The sequence below is a fragment of the Myotis daubentonii genome, chromosome X (genome assembly GCF_963259705.1).
Source record: "Myotis daubentonii chromosome X, mMyoDau2.1, whole genome shotgun sequence".
In the NCBI taxonomy this organism is placed as follows: Eukaryota; Metazoa; Chordata; class Mammalia; order Chiroptera; family Vespertilionidae; genus Myotis; species Myotis daubentonii.
In genome coordinates this window covers 67,788,073-67,802,812 of record NC_081861.1, presented here as the reverse complement: position 1 = coordinate 67,802,812, position 14,740 = coordinate 67,788,073, and the positions used below count along the sequence as shown (strand labels likewise).

At 39.2% G+C, this 14,740-nt stretch overlaps 1 protein-coding gene across 1 annotated transcript in view; it reads left to right on the top strand.

The window, feature by feature from the left end:
• Window positions 1-4,913, top strand: part of PCDH11X (protocadherin 11 X-linked) — a 919,146-nt gene extending 914,233 nt beyond the window's left edge. The window contains exon 6 of the mRNA XM_059679307.1: window positions 4,255-4,913. Coding sequence (XP_059535290.1) covers window positions 4,255-4,901 — 647 coding nt within the window. The 3' untranslated portion in view covers window positions 4,902-4,913. The remainder of the gene's footprint in view (window positions 1-4,254) is intronic.
• The last annotated feature ends 9,827 nt before the right edge of the window (window positions 4,914-14,740 follow it).

Genomic DNA, 14,740 nt, shown 5'->3' with positions numbered 1-14,740 from the left:
CCGCCAGGCTGCAGTGGGCACAAGGGTGGGTCTCGGCCCATCCTCTGTGCCCCTGACTGGCCCCTCCCCCCATGGACCTCTGTCCCCTTTCTGCTGGCAGCCCTGCTCCCACCAACAACACTCCCACATGCTGACAGTGCTGGCCCTGCTCTCACTTGCTAACAGCACGGAGCAATTGGGGCCAGTGCCAGCAGTGGGTGCAAGTGGTGGCTGCTGCCCAAATCATCTCTCAAGATCAGGTGGAGGTAGAGAAGCCCTCAGCAGCAATTGGGGCCAGCAGCCGCCACTCGCACCCATTGATAACGCCAAGCAATCTGTACCAGCGCTGGCAGCTGGTGTAAGCAGGACCAGTGACAGCAGCAGGTGTAAGCAACTGGCGGAACCATGGCATGTGGGAGCAAAGAATTTTTAGTAACCATCAGAGGCTCACCCCAATGACAGTGACTGGCGCCCTGCCTTGGTCTGGTGCCCCCGCTCATTTGTTCCACCATCCCAGTTAGGCCGATGCCTGCCATGTTCCATGCTCTGCCACCTGCTGCCAAAGCCTGCCATGTTCAGCGCATGCCCCCTTGGTGGTCAGTGCACATCATAGCGACCAGTTGTTTGGTTGTTTCACTGTTTGGTCTATTTGCATATTATATATATATATAGACTAGAGGCCTGGTGCACGGATTCGTGTACCGGTGGGGTCCCTCGGCCTGGCCTGTAGGCATTGGGCTGAAACCGGCAGTCCGACATCCCCCGAGGGGTTTCAGAGTGTGAGAGGGCACTCTGCAATGTTGCTGTTGCTCGGCAGCTCCTGTGTCAAGTATCTGCCCCCTGGTGGTCAGTGCACATCATAGCTACCAGCTGGTTGCTTAGGCTTTTATATATATAGATTATTGACTATATTCCCTATTCCTACTTTACATTCCCATGACTCTTTTGTGTCTACCACTTTGTAGTTCTTAATCCCTTGAACTTTTCCACCCAGCTCTCTGACACCTGTCCCCTCTGACAACCATCAGTCTGTTCTTTGTATCTATGAGTCTGTTCCTATTTTGTCTATTGTATTCTTTAGATTCCATGAATAAGTTAAATCATATGGAATCTGTCTTTCTCTGATTGACTTATTTCACTTAACATAATACCCTCTAAGTCCATCCATGCTGTTACAAATTGTAAGATTTTATTCTTTTTTATGGCCAAGTAATATTCCATTGTATATATTGTACCACTGCTTTATTATCCCCGCAATTATTGACGGGCACTTGGGTTGCTTCCATATCTCCACTATTCTCAATAATGCTGCAATGAACATGGGGGTGCATATATTCTTTTGAACTGGTGCTTTGGATTTCTTCAGATATATAAACCCAGAAATGAAATCACTGGGTAATAAGGTAGTTCCATTTTTTTTGGAAAACTTTATATTGTTTTCCATAGTGACTGCACCAATCTGCATCCCCACAAAGAGTGCAAGGGGTTATCTTTTCTCTACATAGTCACCAACATTGTTGTCTGTTGTTTTATTAATGTTACCTGCTCATATCTTATTGTGGTTTTAATTTGCAATTCATTGATGATTAGTGACTTTGAGCATCTTTTCAGTTGTCTATTGGCCATCCGTATGTTTTATTTGGGGAAGTTGTCTATTCAGGTTCTCTGTCCATTTTTTAATTGAATTGCTTGTTTTCTTGGTGTTGAGTTGTATGAATTCTTTAAATTTTGGATGTTAATCCCTTATTGAATGTATCATTGATGGATTTCTTCTCCCATTTTAGTAGGTTGTTTTTCTGTTTTGTTGATGGTTTCCTTTGCTGTGTAAAAAATTTTTTTGTTTGATATAGTCTTATTTATTTTTTTCTTTTGTTTCCCTTGCCTGAAGCGATATGTCAGAACAAATATTGCTATGTAAAATGTCTGATTATGTATGCTTTTTGAATTGCATGTGTTTTTCCTCTTGAAGTAATCATCTTGATTTAAATATATTTCAATTATCTCCATAATGGTTGTAATATGTGAAAGATAAAATAAAGAATGATTAGCCGAAACCGGTTTGGCTCAGTGGATAGAGCGTCGGCCTGCGGACTGAAAGGTCCCAGGTTCGATTCCGGTCAAGGGCATGTATCTGGGTTGCGGGCATATCCCCAGTAGGAGATGTGCAGGAGGCAGCTGATCGATGTTTCTCTCTCACCGATGTTTCTAACTCTCTATCTCTCTCCCTTCCTCTCTGTAAAAAATCAATAAAATATATTTTTTAAAAAAAGAATGATTGAATTAAACAATTATTTTAAAAAGTCTGAGATTTTACTGCCTATGTTTTCTTCTAGAGTTTTATGGCATCAAGTCTTACATTAAGTCTTTAATCCATTTTGAGTTAAATCTTATCTAGGGTGTAAGAAGGTGATCTAGTTTCATTTTTTTCAAACACCATTTATTGAATAGACCATCTTTACTCCATTGCATGTTTTTGCCTCTTTTGCCATAATATTAGTTAAACTTAAAGGTATGGGTTTATTTATGTGCTCTCTATTCTGTTCATTGATCTATATGTCTGTTTTTATGCAAGTACCATGCATTTTGATTGCTATAGCCTTGTAGTATAATTTGATATCAGTTAGTGTAATTCTAGTCACGAAAGACTCCCGTTGAAGGAGTTAATTTATATTACATGTTTAGAATTAGTTAATATATAAAAGGAAAAAAAGGTAGATTAATGGTTGCTTAGGGCTGTGGAGTTTAGGGGAAAATGAGCTGAGACTGCTAATGTATATGAGGTTTCTTTTTATAGGATAAGAATATCCCCAAATTGATTGTGATGATAGTTGCACAACTTTGTGAATAAAATAAAAACTACTAAATTGTTCATTTTAAATGGGTAAATTATATCTCAACAGAGCTGTTTAAAAGAATGCTTATAAGTAATATTTCCTTTAAGTGAAAGTGACTTTGTATGAATTTCTCTATCATAAATAGGCAAATGACTCAATGTTGAAATTATAATGTATTATTTTGTTGTAAAACTTAAGTCTGCCAGATCATTTGCTTTTATGATGACCAAGAAATTAAATTTTTCTTTAACTTATAGTTATATGTGCATTCATATATTTCTGTGCACAATTTATAATTTAATATCGCTCAAAATACATAAAACTATCTTTCTAACTATTTCTCAAATATGGTTGGGTAAAAAGATATAATATTTTAAATTTTAATCTCATGGGGGTATTTTTTAAATGAAGAAACATAAATGGTTACCTAATAGAGAGATTTAGTCTTAATAAAAGTCAGTTCGCATACATCTTGTTCTTTAGTTGTAAGTGTGATAGGATAATAACAGTACTTGGACTCTATATTTTTTTGAAGATTTATAGGATCAGGAATTTATATTTTTTAATTTTTGGATTATGTCTTCTTAGAGAATTGAACCTTTTATCATGATGCAATTTCATTCATTATAACTAATAACATTATTTGTTCTAAAGTTATTTTTTATATTGATATAGCTACTCTATCTTGATTTTGCGAGTCTTTGTATGGTGTACTTATTGACATTTGAAACCTATTGGCGTTTGAAAACTTTATAGAAACCTTATAAAGGAGTTTTAGAAAGTATTACTGGTATATTAGCACTAAGTACTTTGTATCTGTAGTTCATTATGTTGCTATACTGATTTGTCATGATTTCAGAAAATGAGAAATACAGAAATCAATTACCTTTGAGATAATTGTAGCTGTAGTTCATTCTTGAAACAAAAAGGCATTTTAGAGTTCAATAAACTATGTTTTCAAATTAACCTAATTTATTCTTTGATTTATTCTCAAATTAATTAATTAGATTCTTAAAGAAATGGTAAGCTATAATTAGTTAGTTCATTATATGTTTCTATGACTGGTTATCTTATTCGTTTCACTTACGTCCTTACTTTGTGTTAGTTAGAAGCCATATATTAACTGACTTTTATGTATAGATCAATGATCATAGTTTCTATTTATAGTCACAAACACAATGAAAAATATATACATTTGGAAGACTAGGCCAAAGTATCCTAATTATGAAAATGAGACCCATCTATCCACTCCTGGTTATTGCTGTTTCTCTAGGAATTATTTCTTGACAAATCAAGAATCAATTGTTAAAATATTGTAAGTCTCTAATGTATTTATATAGATAGTTTTAATTTTTCCTATAACAATAAGATTTATTTTAAGTAGCTAATAAAAATATGCCTTTGTAATATATTTTTTATCATTTGTTTCCCACCCTATCAGCTGCAGAAATAACTGTTCAACCAACTGTGGAAGAGGCCTCTGACAACTGCACTCAAGAATGTCTCATCTTGGGTCATTCTGATGCCTGCTGGATGCCAGCTTCTCTGACCCACGCCAGCCCTTCACACGCACAGACCTCTACTCTATGCCACAGCCCACCCCTGACACCAGCCTCTGCTCGCCGCCACAGCCCTCCAGTGACACAGACCATTGCTATTTGCCATAGCCCTCCAGTGACCCAGGTTATGGCACTGTGCCATAGCCCTCCACCAACACAGGTCTCTGCTCTCCAACACAGTCCTCCTCTAGCACAGGCTACTGCTCTTCCCCATAGCCCTCCACCAGCACAGGTTGCTGTAATCCACCACAGCCCTCCTCTGCCACAGGCTGCTGCCCACCATCAGAGTCCTGCGCGGCCACCAATGGGTTTGCAGCAAGGTTGGGGGCAAGAGGCTGGACCTGAAGGACTACTGTCTCTTGATCACGGAGTGCAAGTTAGTACAAGATCTCAGTTTTATACCATGTCTGAAAGAATTCATCTTAGTGATGATTCAGTTAAAGTCATTTCTTTGAAAACCTTCACTCCAGGCCAAAAGGCTAGAGCCTCTAGGGATGATTCTCCCATTATGGAAGAACATCCCTTGTAAAGCTACAATGGCTAATTTACATTTTTCAACAGAATGTATACAATCAAAATGTAAGATCCAATTTCAATGAATATTCCAAATTGTTAGGTTTGTAAATAGCTATGTAAATAGACACAGATACCAGAATAGACTCTAGAGCTAGACCCTTAGTCAAAAGATAAAAATAAATTTACAATTTGTTTAATTTAGAATGTATATTTAAAAAAATAAATAGAAAATTTCACACCTTTTGTACAGAAAGGCTTATCATGACAGATACTAATGTGTAATGTATAGTATTTCTGATGCACAGTAGATTTTTTTCATTTATTTTTACCAAAATGTGCAATATTACTGATTTTTTTCCATTCTGATTTTTGTAACCTAGTAGGTAACAAATGGAAAACTAGAAAATATCTGATTTTCCAAGAGTACCTTCAGTTTATTTCAACTTTTGTTCAGATAACATTAGATGGTATAAATAGGGTCATATTTTGTTTGTCTTTTTGTTTGATATTTGTTGTTAGTCTCCAGTTTTTTGTTATTAGTGTTTTGTACAAAAATGCACAGTAGTGAGTGTAAATATCTCTTACATTTTTGCCTCTGTCTTTTTTATTTCTACCTTTATTTGAAGAATATATTATTGATATAATTTGTATATACATTTTCTGTAAAGAATATACATAAACTGTACAGATTCTGTCTATAACCTATTCTCTACTCTTTAGTAGAGTTCGAGACACTGAAGTGCAATATCTGTGCCCAAATTAGGCAAGTACTTGCTAAAAGGGCCTCTTTCTATAAAAATTTGTCTTTGTAATTTAGTGTAAAGTGCATCAGAAACCATATTTTATCTGCCATTTTAAGCCTATGTTCCATTATTAATTAGGTCTTTCTCTTCTGGAAAGTCGCAGCCTAGAAAATCACAAGAAAAGTGAATGCATTTAGAGCACGATTCATTTACACCTATGACTGGAAACTGCTATTTTCTAAAGACTATCAGGAAGATTAAAATGTTGTTATGACTGCTGAATAGGCTGATACGAAAAGATGTTCAGTAAAAAAGTAAACAAATTAATATAACTGTAGATAAAACCACATAATAAACCTATATGACTAAGGGATTTTTGCCATTCTAGCTCGACTAACTGAAGACAACCACTGATAACAACATCAGAGTCAGGAAGGAAGTTTTCAAGTAATGGAATTATAAATTTACATCGAAGGTGTTATAGTATAGAATTCTAAGGAGATGTGCAGAGGGAGAAATGAGATTCATGACTGCTTCTTGGGGTATATGAGAAATACCCCAATAACACACAAGAAAAGACACAACAAAATATCATATCTGAAAACAAAATATGTTCTAAGCAAAGAATACAATAGTATTCCTAGGGAACATTAGTTTCCTTCTGTTGTCTGTTTTTAATTGCTTTTTCTTTTCTTTTTTTGTCCTTATACCTGGCCATGATTGTCTATGTGCACATTTCACCAATATACAGAAACAGCACCAACTTAATTTTCCTCCATAGCAAAACCAAGAAAATGTCTTGTTTCTGTATTACACTAAATCGAGAGACAATTGATGTATTAATTGGGGTGGGGGGAGTGAATATTTCTTGTTAATTAAATTAGATGTAGACTTTGTAATGTGTAACTTGAAGATATGTAATTTATGGTTAAACTGTGTGTGTAAATGTTGTAATATAAAGTGTGGTAAATGTGTAATTTCATTGGTGAAGGTTTCCACTGAATGTTGAGAAAGCTTCTCTTAGTGTGCCCAGCAGATTACGTAGCGTTTTGAGAATATATTGTTCCCATTATGAAACTCTTTAAATTATATTTGATTTGGTATGTAGAACAACTTATTCACTTTTAACTACAAGAGTTTAATTAGTGAAATTTCAAATTAATTAGTATTATTAATATTTTCTCCATTGTGTTTGTTAATATTCAAAGGGATTTGGAGCATACTGGTAGTCCAGGTGCATGTGAATCTTGAAAGACTGATGATGATTGAAAGATTATTGAAATATGACCATGTGTAGTTGTTGATATTGTTGTTGATATTGTTGACAATGAAGATTTAAACCTGGGGAAGATAAAGAAACCCAGAATGACAAAATCAGAGCTTCCAGTAGAATTTAGGCTTTTTCTCTGAAAAATCGCGAAGATAATGTATGAGAATATCTTCTTCTATTTTAGTTATTTTCACATTTTCTTATTTCCACATTTTAGTTATGGTCTACACACACAAAATTAAATAAATAAAAAGAAATAAAAAGGGAAACTGAAAAAATTAAATAATATGTTAGGGATATGATTGATTATTATGTTGATAAAAATCAGAATAGGAACGAAAATTAGATATTTAGGAATTTTTTCTTGTAGTGTGATTTATTGAATTTTAAGTGTGGCTCTTAAATCCTCCTATGTAAAAATTGGCAATATTTTGCTACCTTTCCTAGAGATATAGGAATGAACAAATATGCTTTTATTGCCCTTTCTAACTCTGATTATATAGTCAGGCTTAGACTGTGTTAATAATATGAAAAGACTGGGCATCATCTTCTGGTTCTGTGCCAGAGGGGCAGTGAACGGAAGCAGGGGGCAGGTAGTAGCCAAAGAGGCAAGGGGAGTGAGCCCAGTTATCTCCCCTATGCATTCTCTTTCAAAGCTTCCACAGGTCTGGCCTTGGCAACCTATAACTTCTAAGGCTTCAGATCTGATGAGATCTTTCTCATTGTATTGCAAATTCTTTCTTTGAATGGATAGACAGAGCTATAGATTGACAAAGCTCGAAGGTGGCTCTTCTGATGTGCAAAAATTTAGTCCTAGAAGTACAAAAAGTATTGTCTTACCATCAATTGAAAATCATTCCCTTGAAAAAAAGAAATAGATTTGATTTAGTTTGAAATTAAAACTTCAAATTGAATGTCAAGTATGATAATATGTTCAGTGAGACTGGTTATTCAATTTTTGTGGCTGTGTTCAGTTACATGTGGTTAAAAATTCACTAGCTATAGCATTAATATATCACATTTATAAGTATGTATTCAATCACTGTGTATCTTATATGCTAAGTGCTTACACATTTTTTCTTGAATCTTATCTTCAAGTTTTAGCTACTACTGTGTGGGTGTATTAAAATCAAACTTACATATGATACAGACAGTGTAATAAATTTAGAGAGTATATTTTGTGTAGTCTCATTTAGCTATTTAACATTTTGTTTCTGGTAATGTAAACTTGGTTAGCAAAAATGGCTGTTAAAAAATTAGTGCTATTGTGTATTGGTGACAGTTATGAAGAGCCTCTGCCTTCCCAAACTAATATTTGTCACACACTTTCATTAAAATGGGTAAAAGTAGACTGAAAAAAATCACAAATTGTGCAGTCTTTCCTTATAATGAAGTCGTGTCACACACACACACACACACACACACACACACACACAATCCTTTTTAGTCATGGAAAATTTAAGAAAATTTGACCCACATGTATCTGTCAAAATTAGTTTTTTGTTGTTTACATTAAGACTGAATGTGCATATATCTCCTAATATACATTTATTTATGAACATCTAGTTGGTTGTTTAGACTTTTTTTTACACTCTTTTGATTCATATTTTCCAGTATGGTTATCATTTCTGTTTTTCTTCTTTCATATTTGTTTCAAACCAAATTTGTAGTTATGTTTAGAAAAAGTTTTTATCACATTCATTACACACTGTTTTGTCGGTTTCCAATTGGCACAAATGCCCTGGAAAATGTGGGAGCAAGAGAAGCTGAACTATATTTGAAAAAAACCTTTTTACATTATGTGCCAATTACCACACCAGAGCAATTTCATACAGAGGCCTTAAAATATTCATTCATAGTAGCGTTTGTACATTAACAATCCAAGTGCTTTCAGTAAGCGTGATTTTTAAAATCAGTGCAAGTTGACAACAGCTGACAGTTGACAATAGTAATGAAAAGGCTACTCAGAAAAATGTGTGTGCACAAATGAAAAAAAAATACGAAGGCAATTGTTTCGTGACTGTATGTGATATTTTTAGAAATAAAATCTGTGAAATTTATGCTATCTCTTTAAAATACTTGGAATTTTATGAAATATAGATTTATGTTTGTATTTGGAGAAGATTCCTCCTCTGTGATATCATACAGTATCTGAAAGTGAACAGTATCCCAAAGCAGCTCTAGCTATGCTTTGGAAGTGAGAAGGTTGGATATTGTATGACCCAGGATGGCAGTATGTAGTCCAGTGGCAAATGTGTATTGTTCTATTCTAGGTTCTGTATTGCATGCTTTCTTATATTCATTAATATAGGTATTAATAAAGTTATAAAAATAAAGGTGCATTTTTATTGTGTTTGTTAGTTCAAAAGTCAAAAGTTTTATTTCATTTTTAATTGATTTTTAAATTTATATAGAGTAAAATACACCTTGCTGGTGGTACACTTCTATGTTATACTTCTTTTTTGTTTTCTCTGTTAAGCCTTTCTATATAATTCTTTGAGTGAACATCATTTCTCTCACTTTTCATAGCTGGTGAACAATATTGTGGTGTTTAGAAGATTTACTTTACATCTTTCAAGATTAAATTAAGAGATATTTAGCCATGTTGGTGTGGCTCAGTTGGATGGAGCATCATCCTGTTCACTGATTCCTGGTCAGGGCACGTACCCAAGTTACAGGTTTGGCCTCCAGTCCTGGCATGTGCAGGAGGCAATCAATAGATGCTTCTCTCACATCATTCTCTCTCTCTCTCTCTCTCTCTCTCTCTCTCTCTCTATATATATATATATATATATATATATATATATATATATATATATATATATAATCTCCAAGTGAAATAAGTTATAAGTTTCTAGAGAATGGTGATAATATTGGTGGAACAAAATAACTTCACTCCTGGTTTCACTTTTACTCTGGCTAAATGGAGAGAATCCCAGTACATTGAAATCTCTCAAGCTGCACATGATTAGTTAATATTCAACTGCATTTGGCATTTCTCTAGTCTTGAAGTTTGATTAAGATTTATAGAGCACAGAACCTGGTGCTTTTTGTCTTCTTTCTTTTCTTACCCATTTTTCTATTTTTGTGATATTGATTTACTCATTATCACCAAGGGTTAGCTGATGAAGGAAGAAAAAAAAATCAAAATTTAAATCAAGCAAAAATTTAACTTCTGGCAAAAAGAGATCACACTTTTAGAAATATATGTATAAATTAATTTATGTTATTTCTCATCCTGACTCCAACCATGTGTGAAAAAACTCAAACTTTAGTGAATAATATGTAGGTTAGCAATCAGCAGTTTACACATAGATATTATCATAATAACCCAGGCAAGTGTGCTAAAAACCTGAGAAAGTGAATATGATGAATAGGTACTTTGTCAATAGGAAAAAAGTATTGTACTGGAGAAGAATGCTGAAAATCTCTGATATTTCAATAAGTTAAAAAATTTGTGAGATAATATTTAGCTTTATTAAAAACATAATTGAACTTGTTGATCTTATTGCCAGAAATAGTCACATTAATTTATAAAATAAGTTGCTAATGGTGTAATGAAATAGCTTCAAACAAAACAAAACAATAAACAATACAAAATACCTGTGAAGCAGGCAAATAAGTTCAGAATTTACCTGCTGTATTTTGGGTTACAAATTCCATTGCCATTTCAAGTATGTGAGGATCTATAGCTGCATAAAAATAACTGAAGTTTAACCTGTGCACAGGCTTAATTCCTACCTTGTCTATCAAAGTATCCTAAAGTTAATTGGGGGAAGAGAAATAAAAGAAAAAACACATAAAACAAACACAAACAACTATAATCCTGTTAATGACTTAAGTAACTCAGGGATCTACTCACACTACATTTTCTTCATAAACATTTTTGGAAAAGTTTTAGATTTACAAAAATGTTGCAAAGATAATACAGTTCCCAAATACCCCACTCCCAGGTTCTATTATTAACATGGCATATTTGTTATAATTAATGAGCCAACATTGATACATTATTACCAATAAAAGTCTACAGTGTATTCAAATTTCCTTAGTTATTTTTTTCTTAATGTCCTTTTTCTATTCCAGGATCCCATTCAGGATTCTATATCACATTTAGTCATCATGTCTTTTTAGGCTCCTCTAGACTGTGAAAGTTTCTAAAACTACTTTCTTTTTATTCAAATTTTATTTTTCAAATACACTTTTCATTCAACATTATTTTGTATTAGTTTCAGATGAACAGCATAGTATTTAGACAATCATATACTTTGCAAAGTGTTCTCCCTGATATGTCTAGTACCCACCTGGCACCATACATAGCTGTTACAATACTAGTGACCCAGTGCATGGATCCATGCACATTGAAAGGAAATTAATTAGAAAGTGGCTAGTGGGGCAGGACTGGGCGAAGCGGGCCAGACACACACTGGAGTCAACCTCCCATGGTTGCTCCCCAACTGACCACACCTGGGGTGGCACCGTGGCTTGAAGGGCATCTGCAGAGTGAGCAGGGTCCCTTTTGGCAGGTAGGGTCACTCGGCCTGGCCTGCGGGGATCAGGCAAAAACCAGCTCTCCGACATCCCCCAAGGGGTCCTGCCAGAAGCCAATTCCAGCATGTCAGCAGGGCTGAATCATCTGTAGATGGCTGAGGGCATTTCCCCAAACCTGAAAAGGATGCATTAAATGATTGCTTGCTGCCAGACAGCTCAAGGCATTTCAATCTACATATCATTGCCTCCTACTGACCAAACACCTAAAAAGCCGAAGGCAGTTTCTCCAAAACCTGACAATCTGAAAATGGATTGTGTATATGAAATCCTGGCCTTTGATGTGTTTATCTCTGCCTTGCCTTAGGACAATTTATGTTAATAAAAAGCAAGGGGTCCTGAGACAAAAAGAACTTAGTTCCTTTAGCTAAGTCTTCTCTGACTCCCTATAATGCCTTTCAAAATTATGTTTTGTCTCTGGAGTCTTATTTAATTTACTAGAAGCCCTGTGCACAAAAATTTGTGCACTGGTGGGGGGGCGTGCGGCTCAGCCCAACCTGTGCCCCCTCACATTCTGGGACCCCTCAGGAGATAACCACCTGCTGGCTTAGGCCCGCTCCCCTGGTGGCAGATGGCATGCCCAGATCCTGCGCTGGGGTGGGCAGCGGCTCAGGATCGCGCTGAGGTCCCTGTGGATGTTCAGGCTTTGAAAGCGTAGGTTTTCTTTCTTGGTTTTGTTTTTACTTTTTGAAATTGAAATATGTTAAAAAAGTTTTTTTTTCTGCATCTTTTCGGGTCCCAGGGACCCCGCCATGCACCAGCTGTCCTTTCCCAGCTCAGTGCTCCTCTGAGTTTTTCACAGAGGGGCAACCTTTTAGGTTGCAGGGTGCGTTGAGAGAAGCCAGGCTTTCTGAAAGTGAGTGTTTGATTTGAGGATTTGTGGTCTGGCTGAGGAGCCCCCAGGGCCCACTCAGAACAGTGGGGGCAGCCACAGTGAGTGACCAAAGAAACCAGAGAAAAGTTAGGAGACAATAAACGGTTCAATTTCTAATTCCGCATGTTGCAGGAGCCGAGGTGCACCCGGGATTTTCCAGGGAGAGCGTGAGTGAGTGAGTGTCAACTGCCCTTCACACAGCCGGCCACTTGGAGTATGACTTTCGCCAGCAAGGGCATGGACGCAGCAGCCTGGGCCTTGTTCCCACCTTTGCAGATGCATGTGTGTGTGTGTGGAGGGGGGAGAGGCAATTAGGACCAGGAGGCGGGTGTGTGCTCTGGGAGTCATGAGGTCAGAGAGGCCTAGGTGCACCGGACAGGCAGGGGCCGCCGCCCAACTGTTGGGGCCAGCAGGGAGCCTCGGTGGCCACCTGCCCCTGGGGTAGCTGGGAGCCGGCTCTGCTCCGTGGCATTCTGCTTTCCCCACCCCAGGAGGCGCTGTTTGTCAAACTTGGCCGCCTTGACAGGAGGTGCCTGCATGTTCTCACCAAGAGAATTGTTCCCTTTGCAGTCTTTGGATCTGGGCTCAGGAACCTTAGCCTCACAGAATGGTGGGGAGGGGGCAGGGCGGGTGGTGTGTGTGTGCAAAGAAAAGGGGTCTGGGACCCAACAGTGTCTGCGTTTTACCTGTGAATCCCGCCAGGCCTCCCACCTTCCAGGGCAGGAGAGAGGAGGCCACTGGTGCTCCCCATGCATTTGGGGCACTATGCCCAGTTACTTGCCTCTCAGTGCAAGCAGGACTCCGGCCTGGCTTGGGTTCAGTCAGCACATGTCTCCGGAGGGCCCCTTGGCCACCGTCTTGGCGCAGAGAGCGAAGGTGCCTTCCCTGGGCCTGACAAACCCACCCGAATCTGGCATCCCCACCTTTGTGAAAAACTTCACAGGTTGGGGTGGCCCTTGCTTGCCTGGCCCATGAGCAGCATAACCCCTGCGATGCAAGGCAAAGCCCAGGAGCACTTGGGGCCTGCGTCACTGACCCGGGGCAGGCAGGGTTTTCCAGTGTGTGGCTGTTCCATCCTCTCCTGCAATTCACTGCACTTTCCAGGTGCCTCCTCCTGGGATTTCCCTCTTCTCAGGCTATCCTGACCCTTACGGCCTCCTTCCCTCCAGGTGAGGTGATTGGTACAGCTTGCCTTCACCCCAGCCCCCGCCTGCCCCCAGGTCACATTGGGACCTGTCTCCGGTGGGCGAGGGCTCCGGGGAGGCAATCGGCGATTGCTTTGCCTGAGACCCCGCCCCCAGGTCGTACATGGAGGCCTGGATGGTGGCTTGCGCTGTCCTACCCTGCCTGCAGTATGCAAATTAGCCACCATCTTTGTTGGCGGTTAACCGCCATCTTGGCTGGCGATTAATTTGCATATCTTGCTGATTAGCCAATGGGAAGCGTAGCGAAGTTATGGTTAATTACCATGTTTCTCTATTATTAGATAGGATGCACAGCACTTTCTCCAGGTTCCTGAACCCTTCTTGATGCCCGATTAAGACCACGGGCATTAGGGTCCTGGAGTGTGAGAGGGCATTCTGCAAAGTTGCTGTCATACAGGGTGTGGAACGCAAACGCAAGTGTGCAGTAAACCAGAAGGTGGAATTGCATGGCCCAGCAAGGAATTGGGTTCCATCCTCTCTGGTTTTGGGGTGTGTCACCCAAGAACCGCCACTGCCAAGTCATTGCAGCTTGGCAGCTCCTGCATTGAGTGTCTGCCCCTGGTGGTCAGTGCATGTCAAAGCTACCTGTTGGATGGACACTTAGCATATTAGCCTTTTATATATATGCTAGTGGCCCAGTGCACAAAATTCATGCATGGGGGTGGGGGTGGGTTCCCTCAGCCCAGCCTGGACCTTCTCCAACTGGGGACCCCTCTAGCAATCTGGGACCACTGACTCCTAACTGTTTACCTGCCTGCCTGCCTGATTGCCCCTAACTGCCTCTGCATGCCTGCCTCTGCCTGCCTGCCTGCCTGATCACCCCTAACCTCTTTGCCTGCTTACCTGATCAACCCTAACTGCCTCTGCCTGCCTGTCTGATCACCCCTAACTGCTCTCCCCTGCCGGCCTGATCTTGCCCCCAATTTCCTTCCCCTGCCAGCCTGGTTGTCGCCAACTGCCCTCCCTTGCTGGCCTGATCTCATTCCCAACAGCCCTCTCTTGCTCGCCTGATCTTGCCCCCAATGAACCTCCCCTGCCAGCCTGATCTTGCCCCTAACTGTTCTCCCCTGCCAGCCTGATTGCCCCTAACTGCCTCTGCCTGCCTGATTGCCCCTAACTGCCCTCCCCTGCCAGCCTAATCTCACTCCCAATGGCCCTCTCTTGCTGGCCTGATCTCACCCCCAACAGCCCTCCCCTGCTGGCCTGATTGCCCCT